At 42.8% G+C, this 27,588-nt stretch overlaps 2 protein-coding genes across 2 annotated transcripts in view; both read left to right on the top strand.

Moving 5' to 3' along the window:
* Positions 1-12,831, top strand: part of piwil4 (piwi like RNA-mediated gene silencing 4) — a 51,244-nt gene extending 38,413 nt beyond the window's left edge. The window contains exons 13-19 of the mRNA XM_033023425.1: positions 684-881; positions 2,235-2,335; positions 3,268-3,338; positions 7,677-7,830; positions 9,791-9,916; positions 10,434-10,581; positions 12,119-12,831. Coding sequence (XP_032879316.1) covers positions 684-881; positions 2,235-2,335; positions 3,268-3,338; positions 7,677-7,830; positions 9,791-9,916; positions 10,434-10,581; positions 12,119-12,235 — 915 coding nt within the window. The 3' untranslated portion in view covers positions 12,236-12,831. The remainder of the gene's footprint in view (positions 1-683; positions 882-2,234; positions 2,336-3,267; positions 3,339-7,676; positions 7,831-9,790; positions 9,917-10,433; positions 10,582-12,118) is intronic.
* Positions 12,832-23,047: 10,216 nt separating this feature from the next.
* amotl1 (angiomotin like 1) overlaps positions 23,048-27,588 on the top strand; it is a 112,359-nt gene continuing 107,818 nt past the window's right edge. Inside the window, 1 exon segment of the mRNA XM_033022402.1 lies at positions 23,048-23,200. The gene's annotated coding sequence lies outside the window, so the exon portion shown is untranslated.

Here is a 27,588-nt window from a genome sequence, read left to right as displayed (position 1 = left end):
GCCTTAATCAAAGTCTCTATTGACCTTTCTTGTAAATGTGGTAAAGTCTGCATTTTTATTATCATTGACAGTTTACATCTATTAGTGACCACCTTCTGCAGCACCTCTCCTCAGCTCAAGAGTCAAGAGTGTTTAATTGCCATATGAACCCAAAACAGAATGATATTCTTACTTGCAGCAGCATAACAGGCTGTACAGCTGAGTGGGTTTGTTCTTAGTTAGTGTTATTCCTATTGGTTTAATCAGAGTCAGAGAATTAGTATGATGACTTCTCTTCCTATCCCTGCATATCTGAGGATTTATTCTTGGCCTCTTTTTACATTTGGGAACATAATGGCATGGAAAAAACATATGAGATGAGCGATTTGAAAAGATTCCTTCAACATGATTTGAAGCCCCTAATTTATGCATCAAAGGAACCTACCAGTCTGAAGAAGGGACTCGAACCGAAACGTCACCCATTCCTTCTCTCCAGAGATGCTGCCTGGCCCATTGAGTTACTCCAGCATTTTGTGTCTATCTTCAGTGTAAACCAGCATCTGCAGTTCCTTCCGACACACTATCAATTAGCTTGATGTATATGTGATCTAATATTTGCATGCACGTTATTCCCAAGAAGTGACCTTCATGCATACTAATCTCTATGCCAATATGTTATTCACCTATTTTTTCTTGACTCGTAGGTATTGTACATCCTATCCTCAAGTCAGAAGGATAAATATGATTCTGTAAAGAAATTCTTGTGCGTGGAAAAACCAACTTCCAGTCAATGTGTGGTGGCCAATACACTGAACAGAGCAAATATTATGAGTATTGTCACTAAAATTGCTTTGCAGATGGCCTGCAAAATAGGGGGAGAATTGTGGATGGTGGAAATTCCTGTGAGTACTTACTACCAGATCGTCATCAAAGCTTTTTTTTTAAATTTGGCTGTCATTGATCTCAAGATGTTCATTCTTTTCTTTCAAATTGCATCAATATTGAAGTTTTAAGTGTTTATTTACCATTTCTAGCAATCTGTAAATGCATGATTGTTCTCTTGACTAATCCTGATGCTGGTTAGATTTTCCACTGCGGAATTGGTCAATCCTAAATTCTTTTCCACTTGAATAAGTTTTTTCACTTGCATCCATGCTGCACTACCATTCTGTCTTTTTTTTCAGCCTGCATTTTGATTTCTACATTTAGTGAGTTTTCAGAATTTATCAGATGTAGGCACAGGACTCCCATACAGACTCCCATACAAACCTGGTCTATTATTCAGTGTCATGCTTCATCTGAACTTTGGCCACTTTCCTGGTTGATCTGTAATTCTTAATACTCATACAGTTCAAAAGTCTAACTCAACCTTAAACATGCTTAATGACAGCATTCTGAGTTGTTCCACATATTCAGCATTGCAGCTTTCTGGGGTAGAGAGTCCCACTGATGCACAAACAAATGAGAGAAAAAGTACCTCCTCGTCTCAGTGGTCGATCCTTACACTGAGATTCTCTTCTTCAGTTCTAGACTTCCCCACAAGGGGAGAAAACTTCACATCATCTGCCTTGTCAATTCCCCTCGGACATCTAAATGGTACAATAAGACTGCCTCTCATTCTTCTAACTTTTCTCACCAGGACAACTCAGAGAAATCAAACTGGTGAAGCTTTCTTAAATGAAAGGCCAAGACCGTGGCAGCATTCTGAGTGTGGTCTCAGTGTGATTCCTTGTAGCAAAACATTTTAACTTTATCCTCTTTGCAATAAAGTCCTCCTAAGTTACTTGCTGTACTGGCATGTTCTCTTACTGAGCTTTTTATACAAAGAGATCTCTCTGATGGTTCATCTGACCTATGTGCTATTACGCAGTGTAAGTTATAACAGTGAGGTTTTTTCTTGACAAGTAAGGGTGTCAGGGGTTATGGGGAGAAGGCAGGAGAATGGGGTTAGGAGGGAGAGATTGATCAGCCATGATTGAATGGCGGAGTAGAGTTGATGGGTCGAATGGCCTAATTCTTCTCCTATCACTTATGACATGACTTTATTATTATTTGTGTAGGTGGTTATTTTCCTTTATATATGTTCAACCCATATTAGTATATATTTTGGTTTGGAAGATGCTAAAATAACCAGAATGTTTTCAGCATTCATACAGGATGTAATAGAATAACTATATAGTTTATACCATGATTACATTTGGAAATAAACAACAATGATTTTGTGGTAATTTTAAAGATGAAACTGTATTCTGCAGTTAAAATCCCTGATGGTGATTGGTATTGACATGAACCGAGATGCACTTAGTAAAGGAACGTTTGTTGGATTTGTGGCAAGCATCAACTTCACGGTCACAAAGTAAGTTCAGTTTAATTCTATTTTAATAAATTCCAACTCTTCAAGCATTAAACTTCTATTATACTTTCAGAATACAAGTGTTTATTGAATGCTTTCCACGAAAATATTTTAGAAGATGACTGTCTTGGGACCCAGCTATATTGCTGTTGATCTTCTACTGAGGCCACTCTTCATATGTTGACTGGAGAGGGCTTGTTAATCTGGGAGTTCCTCAGTCCTTACATTTTCAGAAGCTTGATGTATTTTGTGTAATTGGTATTCTGAGAAGGAAAATAACGTGGCCTATTGATCATTAAAAATGGGATCCACTATGGGGATCTGCCATTGCTGTGGTCTACTCTAGATAATTCAAGGGGTAAGATTTTATTTTGTTCTGATTAGTTCCGTTTTGGAGGTCAGGAATCAGAAATGTTCTTCTCTCTGGAAGAGGCAGTGCCTGGGTGAAGCTAACAAACAATGCCAACCAAATGTCAGTGGTTGTGCTCAATAGTTAGTTGTGTTTACTCTTGCTCACTACTGGTTGAGGAAGGAGGTTGGGGGGAGGGGGAGGGGGAGGGGGGGAAATTAACCCTGTGGCATCCCTGCACTACAGATGTCCTTTAAGCAGATGGAGCAGTGATGGAAAAATGGCAATATTTTTGCAGTGAATGACTGTTCATCTAATGGAAGGCTTGTCTGACAATAATACATGTCTGCATTTCCTGCACATTTTATTCCTGTGAGAAGGGATATTTAATCTCAATGTGAGACATTTCAACCCCTCCAAAAAAGTTTCTTCATTTGGATGCTTTTGGGCAAAGAAAGATTATTTCCCATTTCACCTGTGTGGCACAAGAAAACTGATACAAAGTTCAAACGTTCAAAATATTTTTTTGTCAATCTTATGATTTATGTAATAATCAGAATGCTTCAATGGATGGATTTCTCTGCAGATGGTTTTCTCGCTGCATCTTCCAGCCTCATGGTGCAGAAGCAGCTGATTGCTTGAAAGTTTGCATGAAAGGTACTGATATCCACTCCCTCTTTAATCTGGTTTGTTAAGCACTGTAAACCTTTGTTGATAAACTCCTAGCTTGCAGAAGCTCACCCTATAGCTCAAGCCCTCAAGGCCTGGCAACATCCTTGTAAATCTTCTCTGCACTCTTTCCGTCTTAATAGTATCTTTCGTATCGGAAGGTGACCAAAGTTGAGCACAATACTTCAAGTGCAGCCACACCAACATTTTATGTGTCTTGACTAGTGCCCTAATATATGTGGTAGTCAAGTTACTGGTAAAGATTTTGAGGGATAAGATGTATATGATTTTGGATAGATGGGTTGATTAGGAATAGTCAGCATGGTTTTGTATCAGGGAGATCATGTCTTTCGAATTCTGATTGAGTTTTTTGAAGAAGTAACCAAAATGTTTAATGAGGGCAAAGCTGTAAATGTTGTCTCTATGGACACCAGCAAGGCATTTGACAAGGTTCCACATCGTGGGCTGCTCTGGAAGGTTATAACACAGGGGAGATTTGGCTTCATGAAAAGAAGCAGAGTGTTATGGTGGAAGGTTGTTTTTTGGATTGGAGGCCTGTGACTAGTGGTGTGCCTCGGGGATCGGTGTTGGGGCCATTGCTGTTTGTGCTTTATATCAACAATTTGGATGAGAATGTACAAGGCCTGTTTAGCAAGTTTGCAGATGACACTAAAGTGGGTGATGTCACAGAGAACGAAGATCGTTATCGAAAATTACAGGATCAGTTGAGCAAATCAAGATCAGTTGAGCAAATGGATTGACGAATCGGTAATGGAGTTTAATGCAGATAAGTGCAAGGTTTTTAAATTTGGAAGTCAAAGCAGGGCAGAACCTTCACAGTGAATGGGAAAGCCCAGAGATCTAAGAGTGCGGGTACACAGTTCCCTGAAAGTGTCATCACAGGTAGATAGGATGGTCAAGAAGGCCTTTGATACGAAGGTAGACAAAAGTGCTGGAGAATCTCAGCGGGTGAGGCAGCAGCTATGGAGCGAAGGAAATGGGCAACGTTTCGGGCCAAAACCCTTCTTCAGACTGATCAGTCAAGATATTGAGTATAGAAGTTGGGTTGTTATGTTGCATTTGTACAAGACATTGGTGAGCCTTCATTTGGAATATTGTTCAATTTTGTTCATCCTGCTATAGGAAGGATGTCAGTAAACTGGAAAGAGTACAGAGAAGATTTATGAGGAATTTGCCAGGACTTGAGGACCTGGTCTAAGGGGATATGGGCCAAACGTGGGCAGGTGGGACTAGTCTAGACTCTGCATGGGTGTGGACTGGAGTGACTGTCTCCAATCTAATGGCTCTATGACTCTATAACTAGAACATAATGACCTAACTTGCTGTATATGCCTTTCTTGTACATCAGTGGAGCTGCACACTAAATCTCGTTGCACTGACGTGCAATGACAATAAAAGATATATTATTATTATATTATATTATTATATTCAATTACCTGTCTGATGAGGCCCAGTGTGTCATAAGTAGAGCCAGGATTTTGCCATAAATGCCATGTGTCTTTTCATGCCTTTTTTTGATGATTTCAGGAAGATGATGCTTTTTTCACGATCGAGTGCCTAAATCAGCCTTTTTTGCCATTTTAACGTAACTTACAAGAAAATTTACACCACCGGGGCAAAACCTGGCTGTAAGTGGGTGTTAAGTGGTGATTGAAGAGAGGTCTGTGGGAAAGGGTCCAGTCTTTGCAAACAGGAGTCATGCTTTAAGTAGGTGTGAAGTGGTGATTGGGGAGGAGTAGGTGGGGAAGGGTCCAGTCTTTTCAAACTGGAGTCAAGCTGTGAGTAGGAGTGAAGTGTTGGTTGGAGTTACCAGGGTTAAATTTCTGTTTATCGAAACTGCAGTAGAACTCGTTCAGGTCGTTGGTCAGCTGACGATTGTCCAAGGAGCAAGGGGTTTTCCTCTTGTAGCTTGTGATTTCTTGCAAGCCGTTCCACACTGAAGAAGAGTCATTTGCTGAGAACTTGCTCCTCAACTTCTCAGAGTACCTTTCCTTGGCAGCTCTGATTCCTCTTCTTAGCTTGTACTTGGCATGCCTGTAGAGGTCTGCATCCCCGCTCCTGTAGGATCTACCCTTGCAAGCATCAAAAATGCCTAAAGTCAAGTCAACACCCTGTAAAAAACTGAACGATTTGGTGTGAGTGTACGGGAGTGATATATTCTCTACAGACAACTGTGTGCTGTTTTGCAATGTATGTGAGAAAACAGTGAATCATGAGAAAAAATATTTCATCTCCATGCATGTATAATAGACAGCTAAACACAAGTTGGTGACAGAGAAACAGAAGGTAGGAAATACACAAGGTTGTCTCCTCACAACATTTACTGCTGGCTCCAATCGCATATCTGAGTTTTCGAGTGATCTGTGCAACGCATTCATTGATGCTGGAATTCCACTGTAGAAATTGGAAAACAAATCTCTGAGGTTTTTTAGGGAAATACACAGAGGAACATATACCAAGCGAGTCATCATTATGGAAAAATTATGTTGACAGCAACTTCAACATTGTTGTGCAGAAAATTAGAGATGAAGTTGCATGCAACAAAATATGGATCTCAATAGACGAGATAACTGATGCTGTGGGGAGATTTGTTGCCAATATGGTCATTGGCAGGTCAACTGGAGGCAGGTCAACCATCAAAGGAGTATTTTTTGACATCGGAAGTATTGGAGAAGTCAAAGAACTGAACTATTGTTCAGTTGTTTAAATCTTCACTTGCTGTACTTTGTACTTAAAGTTCCTGGCGATGTAGGTGAAGACATACAAGGAAAATGTGAGAGTGTGATTTTAGCTAACAAAGATCTTGAAGAAATATAAAACCTAGCTAAAGTTCTCAAAGGTAGTTGTAATGCACAAGATACCGACATGAATGTAGAGTTTGTAGCTTGTTTCAGGTATGCACCAGCGACCTCAGCTGGGGTAAAATAAGTTTTTCACAACTGTAGCATATTCTGTCTGACAGACGGCATAGTTCAACACCAGATAATTTGAAAAAATGCTGGTAGTTATGTGCAACCAGGCAACTTTGGTCATTTAATGTAGTATACCTTTATAATTATCATTTTTAACCATATTTTGGTAGTGGAAATAAATGCCTTTTTATGCCTTTTTTGTAGTTTTATTATGCCTTTTTGCCTGCCTATTTCAGAGATTTTTAGCTCCTAAACATCCCGGCTCTAGTCATAAGCCTTCTTCACCACCCTATATACCTGTGACACAATTTTCCGTGTTTGTACAACTAAATTCATGCATTCGCCACCTACTCCCTTTCCTGGTGACCCATCTACTTTCTACCTGTGCCTTAGGTGTAACCACCTCACTATTGCTCCTTTCTATAATGCTCCCATTCTCCTGGTGAATCCTAACATCATCCAACTGTAGTCTCAGCTCCTGCACATGGTAAGTCACCTAGACTTACTGGTGTAGTCCTCAAAGGCATTGGGAGTTTCCCTAATTTCCCACAATCTGCACGACAAACATACCAACCAGTGCCCTAACTCTTATCCCCACTGCTCTAAGAGCAAGGAAGAGTTTCAAAACAAAAAACCTTGCCTTAATCATCAGCCTCTGTTCAGCCTAGTGGCCGAAGAATCTTGAACCCAAACTTCAGCCCTTACCCTCACACACTGCCCTTTGCCTCTACACAGCCATTCCCAAAAATGTCTGCCCCCAAAAGACCACTCTGCTATGCCTTTCTTCCTTTTACACAACACCAGCAGCAGTCACTCTGGTTCATTAACGGTTGCATTTAAAATCTCCCTTGCTGCTCCTCCTCTCAGCTGCTCTCAGTAAAATGATATGAGAGGAAAAAAAGTTGCTTCCCTTTGTCCCTTGACTTCAGTAATAATTTATAAGACACTGTCTGATTGATGCCATGAGTTATAATTTTGTTGAGGACAGTAACTGAGCTTCGATAGTGAGCTGTGCACTCCGCTATAGGATCTTTGGTGCTGGACACCTCCATGCCAGAAGCCCTTCTACGAGGCAGAAGAGGCTGCATGAAGCAACCATCTGTCAGAAGCAGAATGTGAGACCCCACTGCCAGGTTTGCCCAGGCAGCCTATGATAACTCGTTAAAGTGAAAGGTTCTAAATGTCTTTGTTATTCAAACATGAGTTTACATATAAGGCACTGGGTGTGAAGCTAGATTAAACAGCACTGTATATTAAGTTATTCAGCCGTCTCTCTTGGCAGTGCCTGATTCTGATACTGGATTTCCAGTCAATGTATAGCAAGCAAAAATATTCTATTCACCAGAATAATAACCATTAACTTTAATCTTATTGATGACGTGATATTGCATAGGTGCGTTACGTAAATGGCTTGAGTTAAATCATGATTTGCCGGGCCGCATTGTGGTTTATCGTGATGGTGTAGGAGATGGGCAACTAATGACACTGGTGGACTATGAAGTGCCCCAAATACTTGACAGCTTCAAGGAAGTTAACTCAGATTATAGGTAAGGCTGCATTACTGCATCTACTGCAACTACTGTATTACTTGAACAATGAACTCACTAATTAACACGTCAGTCACTGAAAGCAAATGTCCAGGTTCATAAGCAGTAATAAAGGCAGATGGACGGCGCGACTCTCGTCAGCAGCGGCCTCTGCAGTCCGTCTGTGTTTTATTATTTTTTGTCTCGTTTTTATGTAGTTTTTGTTATTTTTTTTGTTGGGGTATGTGTGTGGGGGGTGGGGGTGGTGTGGGGGGGAGGGGGTAACTTTAAAATCTTTCCCCTGCACGGGAGACCCGACCTTTTCTTTGTCGGGTCTCCGTTGTCGTTGGGGCTGCAACGTGGAGCGGCCTCCAACTGGAACGACCTGGGGTTCCAGCTGCGGAGCTGCCGACTACTCACCGTCACGGAGCTGGCCGAGTCCGGAGCAGGTGGAGCGGTGGTGGACGCTGCTGCCACCCGACCTCCGGAGTTTCGGAGGCTGCAACTACGGGTTTGGCGGACGGTGGCACCGGGAGCCCGCGGGTCCCTGCTGGGTGACCGCTTTTCGGGGCTTCCGCAACGGCGACTTCTCCCGCCCGAGTTGCGGGGTTGAAGATTACCTGAGCGGGGCCTTACACCATCGCCCCGCGCGGCTTGGAATGGCCGCGGGACTCTGCGAGCGCACGCCGGGGGCTCTAACACCAAGACCTGGTGCGCGGCCTTGCATCACCCGGCGTGGCTTTAATGGCCGCGGGACAATCGCCATCGCCAGCCGGGGGCTTTGACTCCGACTCTGACATCGGGGGGGGGAGTGCAGTGGAGAGATAAGTTTTTTTTTGCCTTCCATCACAACGATGTGATGGATGTTTGTGTAAACTGTGTTGTGTCTCGGGTCTTTTTGTTTTGTAATGTATGGCTGCAGAAACGACATTTCGTTTGGACCTCAAGGGGTCCAAATGACAATAAATTGAATTGTATTGTATTGTATTGTATTGTAGATGGTATGTTGCCCGTCATAACAAAGGAACTAGAGTAAAGGAGCTAGAATGTGTTGCAAAGACCACACCTGGGGTATTTTGTGACGCTTTGGGCTTGTCCAAGGACAAACTTGGCAGGTAACTGAATCATCCTACCACACCCAGAGACCAGTGCTGAACTACTATCTACCTCTTTGAAGACCCTCGGACTATCCTTGATTGGACTTGCTGGCTGTACCTTGCACTAAACGTTATTCCCTTATCAATGTATCTATACACTGTAAAAGGATCGATTGTAATCATATGTTGCCTTTCACGCAACCAAAAGCTTTTCACTGTACCTCGGTACAGGTGACAATAAACTAAACTCTACCGAACTGAGAAGGAGTGTAGCAGAGGATCGTCCAACGGGTTTCTTATCATGACAGAACTTCTATATAAGTAAACATTAGGTCGATTAGGTTTGTACTCTCTGGAGTTAAGAAAAATCAGTGAGGCTCTAATTGAAGCTTCCAAAAGACTGGATGTGGGGAGAGTGTTCTGCTTGGGCCCACAAATTACAGGGCAAGAGACTTATGACTGAGATGTGGAAAAATTTCTTAATTCAGAGAATGTGAATCTGATTTTTTTCAATTGCAAAGGCCAAGTGATTAAATCTCTTTAAGAACGAGATAGATAAATTTCAGATGCCAAAGGTATTAAGGAGAGGAGAGCGTGGGAATATTGTGGGGCCTCTCCGCCATGATTATACTGAATGGCAGAAGGTCTGAACGGCCCAATGCTCCCATTTTTTTGTAACCTGGGTTTATGCACACGTAACATATCATAAGCTCAGTGCACAATTGAGTGGTGAACATTTTTAATTTCCAATGAAATAATAATTTGTCACTCTCTGTTCATGCTATTTGATTTCTCAGTATTTCCAGCATCCTGTGTTTTTATTTCATATTTCCAACATCTGCAGTATTTTGGGTGTGTTTTAATGGAAGTCTTGATCTTTTTAGCCCCAAAGTTACCATCATTGTAGTTCGGAAGAAAGGGACCTGTCGATTCTTCGCTGACACGAATGGAATGCTTCAAAATCCACCAGTCGGAACCCTGATTGACAGTGAAGTGACTCGTCCTGAATGGTTTGTGAGAGTATAAATGAGCGGAGTAATTTCCACATCACATTGGCATTCATTGAAAAGCGCTGGAGGCAATCACCCTGGCTGAGTCACGACAGTCTGACTTGGCTGCAGTTTTTGAGAGGTTTGGTTGGAAGCACAGGCCAGCCGGGGCTCAGTGCTCTGCAGATACAAGTCCATGCAGGCCTGCAGCTGTAGTTTGAGGGACTTCAACAAAGTATAATACCCAGTTCCATCTCCCTGAGCAACTAATCTGCTTCATCCCTCGCTCTATAATCTACAACCTTGCCCCTTTGTGCTTCCAGCCTCTAATAATGGTCATCCCGAGTGACTGAACCAGATTTTTTACCATATGCAGATGGAAATCTCTTTGCTGTCATGACCTTGTCAGAGGCCAATGGAAGCTTTGGCCCTTTTACTCAGAATGTTACCTCTAAAGCCAATAAGGTGTCCTCGTATATTAATAGCCGACTGATCACAATATAATGAGATTGACTTTATTTTTTTGTGATATTCATAGGTATGACTTTTTCCTAATCAGTCAGTGTGCACGTCAAGGTACAGTTTCCCCCACACACTACAATGTCGTTTACGATAACAGTTGCATGAAGCCAGATCACACACAACGGTTGACCTACAAGTTGTGTCACCTTTATTACAATTGGCCTGTAAGTCAACATTTTCATCACAATGATTTTTAGTTTAGAGCTGGTTTTGTCATCTCTTCAACATCAATAAAATAATTCAATGATTGTTTTGTGTTAAACTTAGCATTGTCTCGATTTTCAGAGGTGGAATCAGCTGGCCGGTGTAAATTAATGGGCTGTGTGATGCACGCTTCATGAAAAGAAGCTAATCAAAAGAGGCCTTGATGCTGGAGTTGAACTTAAAATAAAAAGCAGTCTTTGAATTTGAATTTCTAAACATTTTACTATCTACAACTGCTCATTTAACTAAATGTGAATTAAGGGAATAATGCTTTATGTTGTGTTGTGCCAGTTTAATATAATTTAGACTTTGAGGGTGCAGATTCACTTGCTTCCTCAGAAGAAATTTATTTTTTATAAATATAGTGAAAAATTCAAGTAATATTAAAATGTTGTTGTCAGTTTTAATCTAGATGCTCCATTGTTGAATATACTTCCATAATTCATTAATATTACAACATTTGATAACCATGTCCCATTTTTCCTTGATAAATAATGTGATAGTTTATCAATTCATACATTTAGAAGCTGTTTCTAACAATTCTTTATATGGAGGTGCACCAGCGAGCCCTTCTTCACCAGTAGCTGCACCATCCTGTTGATGCGGCTGTTGTTGTGGCTCACATTGTAGCCCCTGACCCACAGTGCTTTCTTCATCGACAGCTCGTGCTCAGTCACCGTGGCACTCCCTCTACTCTCAACAGCAGCTACTTCTTCCAGTCGGCCACTCCTGTCTGCTACCCCGCTCCACTGGCACCTCCTCCCGTCGCTTTGTCCACTCCACCGCACCCCCCCCCCCCCTGTCACCGCCTCCTCCTCCTTCTCCCCCAGACTCACTGCTATCTTCCACACTGCAGTTCTTTGTTCCCACCTAGTTTTCAAATGATCCTGACTTCCGTACAATCTGACTTACGCAAGGGTTTACTGAATGTAACCTTTATGTAAGTTGGGGAGTCTCTGTATTTTCTTCTGTAAAATGTCACAGTGTGAAAGGATTTCTGTGGAATTAGTCTTATTTCTATCAATGTGTAATAAGCACTTTTTGGTTAATAACAGAAATCATCTATGACATTGAAAACTAAAACAGATGGGATTTTATTTTGTATAGCAGGTTTCATATAAGCTTAAGATTTTCCTCTGTAGTGCCTGTCAAACTTTTCTTCCTTACATCCACTTAAAAAATGGCATCCCATTTAATTTCATGAAAAGTAGGATCTTGTGACGTGCATGTGTTGCAACTTATCTTTCTTCAATATTGAATAGAATGTCCCTTCTGTGCCTTGGTAGAAAACTCCATCTGCTAGTTGTGCAGTTGCTACCATCTTGTGACCCTTATAATGAAACTATCTTGAACCAGTGTATGATTACCATGCAGTCATCAAGTGCTCAACTCACTTCTTACTAAAATTCATGTAATTGACAATTTATGTTCTTGGTGGATCATTTGGGAAATACCTTGATATTCAGGAATACCTACATTTGTTTTGCCTTGTTGCAGGGTGTGATACGTGTTCCTGCTCCATGTCAATATGCGTGCAAGCTGACAAGATTGGTGGCCGAAAACATTCACAGAGAACCCGACCTCGAGTTGGCCGATCGCCTTTTCTTCCTGTGAATCCAGAAACCAGGCAATTGGTGACCTTTCTTTCTGAAAAAAACAAAAATGTTATGCGTGTTCAGTTGTTTTTGACATCCACAATAATCTCTGCTTTAGGAAGTCTCCAAGTAAACTATATTAGAGATTTTAGATTTGCTCTAAAAGCATAATTTACATTTACTTGAAAAAATATTCCTGTTACATGTATGTTGGTCTTTCTATACATCTTTGAAAATAGAATGTTATATTTCTTAGTGTGGCAATGGTCAGCCTTAAACATTGCCTAAAAGATAGTAAATAAGCACACAAGAAAGTGTTATATTTGCGTTGGATTTTTTATTCAGGTTGATTGTTCTGTACATCTTTTCGAAAAGCAAAATAATATTTTTAAGACTTTGTATTGTTGCTTTTGAATACCTTAATCTAAAATTATAATAATTTTTGATAATTATGTTATAATCAGTAAACTAATCGTAAGGCTGGTGAAGGTACAGGACTCTCATTAGAGTATTAATCTGTTACAGTAGATTATTCCTTAGTCCTTTCATTTCTAATCTGTTTAGTTAACTTGATTTGTACTTTTTGATGGGTTTTTCATATTGCATATTTTACAATTATTCCTCAAAAATTATATTTCATATCTAAGTCCACTTTTCAAAGGTATTAAAAAGCTGATACATTAAGTTAATTAAAGGATTCCTTTACAAGTATGTGCATTTTTGGTGATGGGTCATTTTTTCCATAAACTAGACCTACTGTAATTCAGTGTTATGTTGACTGAATTGTCCTGCTCCTTGAGGCAAGATGTTGAGCTCTGTACTACTGTACCAAAGGCCTCTAAACAAATGACAGTATCAGGTAGGATTTCACCTATCAAAGCAGCTACACAAAAAGGGGACTATATGGGGATCACTGGTTGGCGCAGACTAGGTGGACCAAAGGGCGTTCAAAAACATGAGGATTGCAGTATGTGAGAGAGGAATTTGAAACACAGTTCCCAAAATTAGAACTGGGTTTGGTTTGACCAGTGTGGGAAGTCAAAGACAGAAATGTCAAAGTGGGAATGTGAGGGGGAGTTTGACTAATGGATTGCAGGAAGGTCAGAATCTTTTTTACGGGCAGGATGCAAATACTTGGCAAAGACATCAACTGATAAACTTTCCCCAGTTAAAGGAGCCTACAATGTGAGAGGTGAAGATATTGGTTATGGATGCTTGCAAGGAATATACCCAAATCATTTCCACATACTTAATTATGATGACATTGAGACAAAGCATATGGCCCATCACCTTCTTTCAGTCCCATTCTCTCTATTTCCCTGCAGCTTGCAACCTATTCTCTCCCACAAGCCATTCAACCACTCTTTTAGCCTTTTGTCACTTCCTTAAGGGCCTGTCCTATGCTATTTTTAGAACTCTTCATAATAGGAATGTTTTATAGCTGCCCATCCCCTTGCTCCTTCACTGTTTCCCCGGTCCTGCTTTCCTGTTGAACTCCTGGCTGGGCATTTTTTAGCAGGCAAGCGGTAGAGGAGACACTACTCTGAGGTTCCCACTGACGACCTCAGAGAGATAGCGCCATGCTTTCTTAGGACAGCATGATGGTGCAGTGGTTAGTGCTGCTGCCCCACATCTCCTGGAACCCGGGTTCAATCCTGACCTCAGGAGCCATCCGCACACAATTTTCACCATCATTTCATGACAAATGTGTTTTCTTCCAGATAATCCCAAAATGTGTTTGGAGGTAAACTGGTTACTAAACATTCCCCTTTTGTGTAGGGAGGTGGCAAAAATAATTAAAGATGGAGTTGATGGACATATGGGTGAGAACAGGTCACTGAGATATAATAATAATAATAATAATAAATTTTATTTATGGGCGCCTTTCAAGAGTCTCAAGGACACCTTACAAAAATTTAGCAAGTAGAGGAAAAACATGTAAGGGGAATGAAATAAATAGTAGAGACATGACTAGTACACAAATTAAAGACAGAATTCAATTCAAAACACAATATGAGGCAATTCAAGCACAGATGAAAAGGGAGGGAAACGTGGGGCTAAGGATAGGCAGAGGTGAAGAGATGGGTCTTGAGGCGGGACTGGAAGATGGTGAGGGACACGGAATTGCGGATCAGTTGGGGGAGGGAGTTCCAGAGCCTGGGAGCTGCCCTGGAGAAGGCTCTGTCCCCAAAACTGCGGAGGTTGGACTTGTGGATGGAGAGGAGACCGGCTGATGTGGATTTGAGGGACTGTGAGGGTTGGTAGGGGGAGAGGAGGTCAGTGAGATATGGGGGGGCCAGATGGTGGAGGGCTTTGTAGGTGAGGACCAGGATTTTGTAGGTGATCCGGTGGGAGATGGGAAGCCAGTGAAGTTGTTTGAGGACTGGAGTGATGTGATGCCAGGATTTGGTGTGGGTGATGAGTCGGGCGGCTGCGTTCTGGACCAGTTGGAGTCGGTTGATGTAGGTGGAGCTGATGCCAAAAATAAGTGAGTTGCAGTAGTCCAGTCGGGAGGAGATGAAGGCATGGATGAGTCTTTCAGCAGCGGGAGGTGTGAGAGAGGGTCTGAGTTTGGCGATGTTGCGGAGGTGAAAGAAGGAGGTTTTAATGACATGGCGGATGTGAGGCTCAAGGGAGAGGGTGGAATCAAAGATCATGCCAAGGTTGCGGGCCTGGGGAGATGGGGAGACAGTGGTGCCGTCGATGGTGAGAGTGGGGTTATTGATTTTGTTGAGTGGATTTGGAGCCTATGAGGAGGAATTCTGTTTTATCGCTGTTGAGTTTGAGGAAGTTATGTTGCATCCAGGTTTTTATAGCTGACAAACAGGAGTTGATATGGGAGAGGGGGGGGGGTTGTGGGGGGATTTGGTGCCGAGGTAGATCTGGGTGTCATTGGCGTAACAGTGGAAGTCCAGGTTGAAGTGGTGGAGTATCTGACCAAGGGGGAGGATGTAGATGATGAAGAGGAGGGGGCCGAGTATGGAGCCTTGGGGAACGCCTTGAGTGACTGTAGCTGTAGCAGAGGTGTGGTTATGGAGAGAGATGAAGTGGGATCTGTTGGAAAGGTAGGAACGGAGCCAGCTGAGTGCAAAACCTTCAATGCCGAGGTCTTTGAGTCTGGTGAGCAGGATGTTATGGTTCACTGTATCAAAGGCTGCGCTCAGGTCGAGGAGGATGAGGATGTTGAGGGAACCAGTGTCAGAAGAGGTGAGGAGGTCATTGAGGACTTTGAGGAGAGCAGTTTCTGTGCTATGGAGGGGGCGAAAGCCAGATTGGAGAGGTTCAAGTAGGTTATACGCAAGGAGGTGGGAATGAAGTTGTGACGCAACGATACACTCCAGGGTTTTTGAAAGAAAGGGGAGGTTTGAGATTGGGCGGTAGTTAATGAGAGAGGAGGGATCAAGACCAGGTTTCTTTAAGATTCTTTAATGTAGGAGAGGGGGAAAAGGACTGACGGTATTGCTCATGAGCCAGCATTAACTTGATGGGAAAATTGGACTCCTCTAGTATCATTAAAAGAAGATGTTTCACATACAGTATAGGAGCAACGATGTCGGAAAAATAAAAAAGATTTCCTGTTTACCCATAAGTTAATTGTTCTCCTCCTTTCACATATCAAAGAAACATTTGAACGTACACATTTTACCAAAGATTTTCATAAATTATCTTTACTGGAATCAGAATGTTGGCTGAATTAATGGAACTCACTGACACTGAGGAAGGTGGAGCCATCTTTGCAGAATTCTTTGGACAAAAGGTGCCATTTTGAAGACTTTCAGTAATGCTTAGCTCTCTTTTAAATGATAAAATCATAAACTATTATTTAATTATTTAAATCATAAACGTTTTCGCAATGCACGGTCTGGAATAGTGTGAAACGCAGACCACTGTTTCGACATTTTTTAACTATTATTGACTTCCTGCATCATATCAGAGTCAAAGGTGAAGCTTACAATCTGTATGTAATTATCATCATGAGGGCTGTGCAATTTTAATTCCCAAACTTTTGTATATGATGCCTCTTGCTCCTTTTGGGTGAAGAATCAAGATGTGACATATTTCTTCTCTGATCTTACTCCTGACTCACTGAGCCACATTTTGTTCTGCAGCAAGCTAATGTTTAATTTAGTTTTTTGTTTAGTTTAGAGATACAGCGTGGAAACAGGCCCTTCGGCCCACTGAGTCCGCACTGACCAGCGATCCGACACACACTAGGGACAATTTATATTTATACCAAGCCAATTAATCTAAAAACCTGTAAGTCTTTGGAATGTGGGAGGAAAACAAAGATCTTGGAGAAAACACACCCGGTCACGGGGAGAATGTTCAAACTCCATACAGACAGCACCTGTAGTCAGGATCGAACCCGGATCTCCGGTGCTGCAAGCGCTGTATGGCAGCAACTCTACCGCTTCGCCACCGTGCCGCCCTGTGACAGTGAGTAACTGTGGGAAAGGTGAGTGGAATTGTGTGTGATTTGTGCATATGTAGTCTGTGCACTGGGAGGAAATGCAACAGGGAATAACATGAGAGAAGCTATAAATGTAAAGCCAAGTGTGTGAAATGTGAGATGGGAAGGAGTGCTAAAGTGTTAGGGTGAAGGAAAGACTTGAGGAAAAGTGAAGAAAAGATGAATATGTTAGGAATGAGCATGAGAGGTGCCACCTTGTGTTTGGTAACGTAGAATGCGATAAAGGGAATTGTTCTGTGTGTGAAACAGGAAAAGAGAGTTGTCAGATGTTATTTAGTGAGATGAAATGCTGTGCTCAACTATTGAGATTAAGGTCAATAACCAATTGTGCTTGAGATCAATAAACAAATAAAAAGCAACGGAACACACAAAATACATTTTAACATAAACATCCATGTTCAAGAAGGAACTGCAGATGCTGGAAGATCGAAGAAACACAAAAATGCTGGAGAAACTCAGCGGGTGCAGCAGCATCTATGGAGCGAAGGAAATAGGTGACGTTTCGGGCCGAAACCCTTCTTCAGACTGATGGGGGGTGGGGGGGAGAAGGAAGGAAAAAGGGAGGAGGAGCCCGAGGGCGGGGGGATGGGAGGAGACAGCTCGAGGGTTAAAGAAGGGGAGGAGACAGCAAGGGCTAGCAAAACTGGGAGAATTCAACGTTCATGCCATCCGGACGCAAGCAACCCAGGCGGAATATGAGGTGCTGTTCCTCCAATTTCCGGTGTTGCTCACTCTGGCAATGGAGGAGACCCAGGACAGAGAGGTCGGATTGGGAATGGGAGGGGGAGTTGAAGTGCTGAGCCACCGGGAGTTCAGGTAGGTTATTGCGGACTGAGCGGAGGTGTTCGGCGAAACGATCGCCCAACCTCCGCATAGTCTCCCCGATGTAAATCAGCTGACATCTAGAGCAGCGAATGCAGTAGATGAGGCTGGAGGAGATACAGGTGAACCTTTGTCGCACCTGGAACGACTGCTTGGCTCCTTGAATGGAGTCGAGGGGGGAGGTGAAGGGACAGGTGTTGCATTTCTTGCGGTTGCAACGGAAAGTGCCCGGGGAGGGGGTGGCACGGGAGGGAAGGGAAGAATTGACAAGGGAGTTGCGGAGGGAGCGGTCTTTGTAGAAGGCAGACATAGGGATTATTTGTTGTATTTGCCGGCTGGTGGGGTGAAAGGTAAGGACTAGAGGGCCTCTGCCCTTGTTGCGAGTGCGGGGATGGGGAGAGAGAGCAGTGTTGCGGGGTATGGATGAGACCCTGGTGCGAGCCTCATCTATGGTGGCGGAGGGGAATCCCCGTTCCCTGAAGAACGAGGACATATCCGATGCCCTGGTGTGGAACGTCTCATCCTGGGAGCAGATGCGGCGTATGCGGAGGAATTGGGAGTAGGGGATGGAGTCTTTACAGGGGGCAGGGTGGGAAGACGTGTAGCCCAGATAGCCATGTGAGTCAGTTGGTTTGTAGTGTATGGCGGTCAGAAGTCTGTCCCCTGCGATGGAGATGGTGAGGTCAAGGAATGGTAGGGAAGTGTCGGAAATGGTCCAGGTGTATTGGAGTGCCGGATGGAAGTTGGTGGTGAAGTGGATGAAGTCAGTCAGTTGTGTGTGGGTGCAGGAGGTGGCCCCAAAGCAGTCGTCAATGTAACGGAGGTAGAGGTCGGGGATGGGGCCCTGGTACGTATTGAACAAGGATTGTTCAACGTACCCGACAAAGAGGCAGGCGTAGCTGGGGCCCATGCATGTGCCCATAGCTACGCCTTGTGTTTGGAGGAAATGGGAGGAGTCAAACGTAAAGTTGTTGAGGGTGAGGACCAACTCCGCTAGGCGGAGGAGAGTGTCAGTGGCTGGGTATAGGTTGCTCCTCTGGTCGAGGAAGAACCGGAGGGCTTTGAGGCCATCCTGGTGGGGGGTGGAGGTGTAGAGTGACTGGACATCCATGGTGAAGATGAGGGGGTGAGGGCCTAGAGAGTGGAATGCGCGGAGGCGGCGGAGAGTGTCTGAGGTGTCTAGAACATAGGTGGGAAGGGATTTGAACAAGGGGGATAGTATGGAGTCAAGGTATGTGGAGATGAGTTCGGTGGGGCACAAAGGTTTCGCCTTCCACCACAGTGACTCCTCCGCATTCCTCACTGTGATGGAAGGCGAAAAATCTATCTTAGAAGCCTGAGGACTATAGACCAGTGAGCCTACTATCTGTGAAGACGATTTTGAGGGTTAAAATATATGTGCATTCGGATAGATAGGGGCTAATTAAGGATACCCAGCATGATTATGTATGCGGGAGATCGTATCTTACGAATCTGATAGAGTTTTTTTGAAGAAGTAACCAAAGAGGCTATGACAAAACCATAGATGTTGTCTGCATGGACATAGGTGGGATAACAAGGCGTTTAATAGGTATCTGCATGGTAGGCTGCTCTGTAGGATTAGATCACATGGGATCCAGAAAAGGAAGATGACCCGGAGAAAACGCACGCAGTCACAGGAAGAACGTACAAAATCCGTACAGATAGCACCCGTAGACAAGATCGAACCTGGGTCTCTGGCACTGTAAGGCAGTAACTCTACCGCTGCACCACTGTGCCACCTCACCTATTGTAGGTTGCCCACTTTACACATTTAATGGGGTTTTTTTGCCAAACTTCCCTTAATCATTGTTTGCCTCTCACTCTAAAATCACAGTGTACAAAAAGAGCAGATGGTGAATCTGTGGCTTGGGACACCTTCTCCCAAATTTCATCCACCTAATTAGGGGGGGGGGGGGGGGGGGGGGGGGGGGGGGGGGGGGGGGGTACTCTTTGACGTCTTTTTGTACACTGTGATTTTAGAGTGAGAGGCATATACACCATATGGAGAATGCATAAATTATTTCACAGCTTCTTTCTCTCCTTGTGAGTTTTTTTCAGAAATGTTCATAATTTCAAGATAATTTGGTAGCTTGAAAGTGAACAGGCAAACACAACCAGACAACCACAGATGCTCTGTTCTTCTTTGTGGAATTTGTATATTGATTAATTTAATTATTTATTGCCAGGCCTGATTGGTCTTTTCTCGCTGCCAGCTCTTCACCACCACCCACTCTCCCCCCACCTGCACCCCCAAAGTCGTCAAGAGTGTTTATTGTAATGTGTCCTAGATAGGACAATGACATTCTTGCTTGCTGCAGCACAACAGAATATTGTAGGCATAAATACAGATCAGATCAGTGTATCCGTTTACCATAGAATATATATATACACACATAAATAAACAGATATAGGCGCGAGACGACATCGGGAGGAAGAAGAAGCCTAGCGCAGCGCCGAAAAAGCATTGCCGCGGCCAGTGGTCTACAGCCGACGTCGTTGGCGCTACTACCATCAACAATCGGGCCCGAAGCCCGAAGATGTCGGAGCCCCTGCTCGTACCAGGGAAATGCCTCGGCCAATCGTCCATAGAGGCGAACGCAATCGGCCCAAACGAACGCCTCTACATCCGTGATCGCCATTCTGGCCACCGTTTCCTGGTGGACTCCGGTGCCATGCCAGCATCCTGCCTCCGAGCGTCCGAGATACTCGCGTCGGTAAGGTAGGACCCGTTCTCTTGGCTGTTAACGGGAGCAACATTCGCACCTGGACTTAAATTTCGACTCCCGCCCATACAGGTGGAAGTTTACCGTTGCTGACGTCGCCCAACTGATCCTGGGGGCCGATAGTCGATGTGCGAGGCGGACGCATAGTCCCTGTGTCGGATCTGTGCCCTACCAAGCCGCGTAATTCGTCCACGCCCCTACAGCAACTCGACGAGGTGGCTGAGAGCCAGCAACCTTTCGCAGCCCTGCTCGCCGACTTCTCAGAGTTGCTCACAACTGGTTCAACAGGGCCGCGCCCCGTCATGGCGTGGTCCACCACGTTCCCACCAAGGGCCCACCGGTTCACGCCTGCGCGCGCCACCTCCCACCCGATAAACTGCACGAGATGAGTTCCAGCTTATGGAGGACAGGGGGATTGTCCGGCAGTCGGATAGTCCTTGGGCTTCCCCGTTTACAGGCGTTTGAACGCGGTAACCACAGCAGATCGGTACCCAGTCCCAAACATCCAGGATTTCTCAGCTCATCTGGAAGGCGCAACCTTCTTCTCAAAGATCGAAACTTATTCGCAGAAATAATCAAATTCCGGTCCATCCCGACGACATCCCTAAGACGGCCACCATCACGCCTTTCGGCCTTTTCTTTTTTTTATTTTTTTTAAATTTATTTATTAGAAGTAGACATATTTTAAAATGTAGTTACATATTATAGTAAAAAAACTTTTCATATACATCAGTCATACATTATTAAAATTTTCCATTATCAATTACTTCTGCTTCTAGTATTTTTATTTTTTATAGAAAGAGGGAAAAAGAGAGGGTAGAAAGTTACAAATAAAAAAGAAAGAAAAAAAAACACAACAGAAAAACAAGGGGGGTGGAATGGGTTACCTGTAATACATCAATGGAGATAGGTTCATAGGTTATAAAGTATAGCTTTTCATCTATTCCTGAGTTCAAGTTTCAGTTGGGTCCTCGTGCTGTGCCAGTCTATCCCTTCAGATAGTTAATGAATGGAGCCCAAATTTTATGGAAAAGATCTTGTTTGTCCACTAAGACAAGTCTAATTCTTTCTAAGTATAGGGTCTCCGACATTTCCGTAATCCACATTTTAATTGTGGGGGTTGTAGGGCCTTTCCAAAATTTTAATATTAATTTTTTCCCGGTTATTATACTGTAGTTGAGGAAATTTCTTTGGTTTGTTGTGAGTGTTAAGCTTTGTTCTGATATTCCAAGTATTATTAATTTTGTGTCTGGGTCCAGTTTTGTATTAATAACTTCTGAAGTTATTTCAAAAATATCAGTCCAGAAATGTTTAAGTTTTATACAGTTTGCAAACGTATGTGTTAAATTAGCCTCTAGATGTAGACATTTATCACAAATAGGAGAGATTTGTGGGAAGATTCTATTTAGTTTTATTTTAGAGTAGTGTAGCCTTTTCGAATGGCTTAGAATGCCTTTCGGCCTGAAGAACGCCGCTCAGATGTTCCAAAGGTTAATGGATCAGGTTGGTCTGGGTTTGCCATTCATATTCATCTACCTCGATGATATTCTGGTGGCCAGCCGCTCGCAGGCAGAGCACGTCAGGCACCTCCGCCTGCCTTTCGAACGGCTGCGCGAACACGGGTTGGTGATCAACCCCGCGAAGTGCCAGTTCGGATTGCGTTCCATTTCATCCTTAGGTCACAGCATCACCTGCCACGGCGCGCAGCCGCTGCCCGAGAAGGTCGACGCTATCCGTCGCTTCCAGAGGCCCTGATCTGTCAAGGGCCTGCAGGAGTTTATCGGGATGGTTAATTTCTACCACCGATTCATCCCGTCAGCAGCCGCCATCATGCGGCCGTTGTTCCAATGCCTGGCCGGTAAGCCTAAAGACCTGGTCTGGTCCAAGGAGGCAGAGAAGGCGTTTGAGGGGGCTAAGACTGCATTGGCCAATGCCACTATGCTGGACCACCCTAGGGCGTCAGCCCAAACGGCCCTCACCGTGGACGTTTCCGATGTTGCGGTAGGCACCGTCCTCGTGCAACGAGTAGTTCCTTGGTTTTGCTGGTGTTGAGAGCCAGGTTATTGTGCTGGGTCTTGACCCAAATCGTCACCTATCCTCTTTCTGTAGAGATGCTGCCTGACCCGATGAGTTACTCCATTACTTTGTGTGTATCTTCCATACCAATTTGAAAGGAAAACAATCCCCTTTTCTTCCAGGTTGCTGTGGCAATGTCATCTGAAATGAAAAATTGTATCTTATTGATAGGAAGGCAACTTAAATTCAAAATGATATAAGGCTGCATGCTACTAGGCAATGAGATATTAAAGGGAAGTCCTGGAGGTCCAATTACCACTTAAACCGATATTAGAATTAAAAATGACAGATATAGATTTATAATTGCTAGTAAGTACTGTACTGCAGTAACCTATGTAAATAAATCATTGGTTGTTGCTTCCAGTTTGAACCACCCATTTTATCAGAATCATTCTACATGTTCAGACACATACAAGTGAAGGGAGCTGTAGCTAATGACACCGTCATTTCAATTCAGACATCAAAAAATCTTTTTTTATGCTCACATCTGTGCTTTTATTAAAATAACTACTTTGCATCAAATAACAGAAGAGCAAAGTATAGTTTTTGTTTTAAAAGACTGTTTTCAAAGTAAGTTTTCATACTCAGCTTCATGCATCATACGATCCATTCATCACTTGAAAGAATGTGTTTAGCAATCTAATCATCAGTGTAAGCTTGCTGTAACGCTTCCAGCTAAAGACAAGTTCCACCAACACACCTGACAGACACAAGTCCAGACATAGCTGCATTCCTCTATCAGAAGAAACTGCTAAAAGTTGACTCATAATGTTCTCCAAGCTGTGAGTTCGTTGTTTCGAAACGATGTGGATTACTTAGCAAATGGTGTAAAACTCTTAGCACCAAAGGCTTTACATTTCTCTTTTACAAGGTAAGAAACTGAAAATGGAACTTGTACCCAGATATACCAAACAATATTTGAATGTTTAATGATGATAAGAGTTCTTGTTGCTCCATGATTTGAGAACAAAGACAATTCTGAGTGTGTGAAACGTGACCACTGCTTGTAAAACAAGCACCATTGCCCAGAGAACATTATTGATTATGGTTCAAATGTTTGAGGAGTTAAGCATGAGATTTATAAGGCTTAATAAGGTTGGATTATTTAAAACTTATTTCTTATGGAATGTGGTGTTACTAAACATACACTTCATGGGATCTGGTTCCCGGGTATGGAACTGCAGTGTGTAATTGTTTAGCACTGTGTTGCAATCACTGTTCACGGCTCATTTTTAACATGGCTGCTCCTGCAGGGGAATATAATAATAATAATAATGGTAATAATAATCAAAAGTCATCAATGCATGCTTGCATGTTTGAATAATTTTTTTGTGATCATTTTACAGAGTTCTTTTCATATAAAATTGGAATTCCATGTAAGCTTATTGAGTTACAGTAATATGATCCACTTAATTGTCCAATATTCTGAAAGCATTCTATCAGCCTTGTGATACATATTGTACGTACAGTCTTATTGTTTATTAATCATAGCCTTTATTCCAACTGGGTATTGTGGGAATTCCATGGTTTGCTTATTTTGATTTAATAGTTTAACTTGGCTCTCAACAAAGCATTATACCTCAAATGCCTGTTCAATGCTTATATGGTGGATAATCCTTTTCATTTAAATTTTTTTTTAAAGTTGATTTCGCTAACATTGAGTTGAAAACTGGCCAGCAAACTGGCCACTGTTAGAGGCATTTAACAAACAGTTGGCTAGGGGGACGTGTGCGATTTGCTCAGTGGGGCTTAATAATTTTATTGTCTTAGTTTATAAATTTACATTGTGTGAATCAGTCGGCTAGGAAGAAATCCGCCTGCATTTGTTTTCTCTGCTTTAAGGTATCCCTGTAGTAAGCCCCATGTGCAATATGGTCTCTTGTGATGCTGACACAACCAACCAGAGTCCCTTAGTTGATGCATAAAGGGTAGATGTCCAAAAAAAATAATTGTGGTATCAGTGGAAATGAATCACACCCAATTTATTTCACTGTCGTTAAAGCTGTACATATAGCAACTCCAGGTAAAACTACATGAATGGGCCCAATTTTCTTACTAACCTTATTGAACTGGGAAAGTAAATTAAGTGCAATGTATTGGTAAGCAGGGAATTAGAATGGAGTTGTAGGTAAAACAACTTTGCCAACATGACACCCCCCCCCCCCCCCCCCCCCCACTCACTAATTAAGGACATGCACAAAGGTAACTTTGTGTATGACATGTGTCTGAAGTATTCAGGCATGCTCAGTCTCAAATTCCTGAGCATACATACTACCAATGCTAAATGCAGTCTTTTCAGCAAACAAATTAAAGCTCAATCATAAATATGAAACAAAGCACAAACAAGACTGATATGGAATCATACTGAATGCCGTGTAAGAAAAGAAAGACATAGGGCTGTATATGTATGTTATATTAAAGCCTTACAAAAAGAACAACAACATTCTGGTCTTGATCACGAGATATGGAATATGAAAGTCAATACATAGCAATGAACTACATTAAGCTTTAAAGGACCTCAGGGTACTGAATATAGCATTGGGCTGCAGTATTGGGATTTGGAAGTTTTATACCCTGCTTCATACAAACAGCAGACAGATAAATAGTCATCAGCGACTCATTGCAAAGGTAGGGTATTTTTTCATTGATTATTACAGATTGCAAATCAGTGTGATAAAAGTGTTGCCCTCTAGTTTTAGACTCCGCTAGCCTGGGAAATAAAGAATGTGACCATCCATCTTAACCATGCTGCTCATGATTTTATGAACCTCCATAAGGCTCAGCCTCATTCGCTCATGGGAAAATAGTCCCTCCTTATTACAGTCCAGTCTATCCTTATTACCCAAGCCCTCCAGTTCCAGCAGCATCCTTGTGAATCTGTTCAGCACCCTCCCTAGCTTAATCACATCCGTCCTAAAGAATGGTGACCACAACTGCACACAATATTCCAGGTGCGGTCTCACCATTGACTTGCAAACCTGTAAAATAATGTCCCGACTTTAGTTGCCATTCGGAGATACAAGGAATTGCAGAAGCTGTATAACTCAGCAGATCAGGCACAGCTCTGCAGAACATGGATAGGTGATGTTTTGGATCAGGACCCATTTGCATACTTCAATCACACCTTATACCTGTGTCGCCACATTCAGGGAACTATGTGCTTTTTCCCCTGGGTCTCTCTTTTCTACGACACTCCCCAGGACCCTGTCATTTAGTGTGTATGTCTTGCCCGAGGTCATCTTCTCAAAATCCATCACTTCACACTCATCTGAGATAAATTCCAAAATCCCAAGGATGCTAGGAAGGAAGGGCATAAGTACAGGAATAAGAACATAAAATGTAACCAGTATAATTGACCTTATGACCTTCTGGATAATTGATCTCATTTATTGTGCTGTCCAATGCAGTATTCTTTTTATATTTTTACTGTGAGAAAGTCCTTTTTTTGGGAAGGGTATATAGTTAAGCAGGTAAACTATTGCTTGAAGTTTGATACCTAATCTACTGGACAGATTTTTTTAAACAATTCTGAAAGATGCAGATAAATTGAGGCAAATAAATTATTTTGGTACAATTATAAATTCTGCAATCAGAGTTGTGGACTAAAAGTCAAATGTTAAATAGTGGAGCAGACAGTCTAGAGTTAACTATATTATACAAAGGAGATGCTGGAAATAGAAAATATTAGTAAATTTAAGAAGGAACCTGATAGGACTTTTTATTTTAAATAACCAATGGGCGGCACGGTGGCGCTGCAGTAGAGTTGCTGCCTTACAGCGCCAGAGATCCGGGTTCGATCCCGACTGCGGGTGCCGTCTGAACGGCATTTGTACGTTCTCCTTGTGACCACGTGGGTTTTCTCCAAGTGCTCCGGTTTCCCCCACACTCCAAAGACATACAGGTTTACCGCCTGAACCAACCTGATCTCCAGGTTGCTGGACACTTTAATTCTCCTTCCCATTCGGTCTCCGCCATTGTCAAATTGAGGCTAAACACAAATTGGAGGAACAGCATCTCATATTTCACTTGGGCAGCTTACTGTATGAATTACTGGGTATGAATATTGATTTCTCTCACCAGGTCGCCCCGGCATTCCCTCTCTCTCTATCCCTCCCCCACCTAAGTCACACGCGCTTCTCATTTTCACCCTACAAACAGCTTACAAAGGCCTGTTTCCTTTATCATCGTTATTTTTTTGCATATTTTTCATTCATTGTTTATCTCTCCACATCATCGTCTATATGAAGCAGAGATTCCGTCTCATGATTCTGCATGACTTGGTTCTCTAACCATGTAAACCTAATTTAGCTGTTAGAAATGCAGTTGGAACCCATCCATACACACTTTTGTTGCAACAGGTACTATCACAATGTCGAAGAAACATTTAGACATTTAGAACGGAGATGAGGAAACACTTTTTCACACAGAGAGTGGTGAGTCTGTAGAATTCTCTGCCTCAGAGGTTGGTGGAGGCTGGCTCTCTGGATACTTTCAAGAGAGAGCTTGATAAGGCTCTTGAAGATAGCGAAGTCAGGGGATATGGGGAGAAGGCAGGAATGGGGTACTGATTGTGGATGATCAGCCATGATCACATTGAATGGCGGTGCTGGCTTGAAGGGCCGAGTGGCCTACTCCTGCACCTATTGTCTATTGTCATATCTCTCGTTTCCCTTATCCCTACCCTAACCAGTCCGAACCGAAACATCACCCATTCCTTCTCTCCAGAGATGCTGCCTGTCCCACTGTTACTCCGGCTTTTTGTGTCTATCTTTGCTTTATAGGTTAATTGGCTTAGCTTAAAAAAAATACATTTTCCCTACTGTGTAGGATAGTATTAGTGTACAGGGTGATTGTTGGTCGGCATAGACTCGGCAGGCCGAGGGGCTTGTTTCAATGCTGTCTAAAGTCTAAAGTGCAAGTGAAGAATTTTAAAAATATAGAACATGGGCATAGAGAAATATGTGTATGCTTATATCATCTTTGAGAAAAGATAGTGAAAATACAAAAGACGCCAAATGAGTCAGATTCCTATTTCCCACGGCTGCCCACTTGGAATTGCACAACTTTGGGAATCTTTGCCAGTGACATCTGCACATCAATAAAGCAATTAAGAAGAAAAAGATCCAGTCATAGAATGAGGCACTTGTAAAATATCTAAAGAGGCCTCAAACCTGTTTGCTGTGTATGAACAGGATAATCTGAAGCAATACCAAAAATGCTGGAAACATTTCTGAAGAAGGGTATGGCCTATCCTTCACC

This window comes from Amblyraja radiata, chromosome 6, assembly GCF_010909765.2.
Source record: "Amblyraja radiata isolate CabotCenter1 chromosome 6, sAmbRad1.1.pri, whole genome shotgun sequence".
Lineage (NCBI taxonomy): Eukaryota > Metazoa > Chordata > Chondrichthyes > Rajiformes > Rajidae > Amblyraja > Amblyraja radiata.
This window is presented reverse-complemented; position numbering and strand designations above follow the sequence as displayed.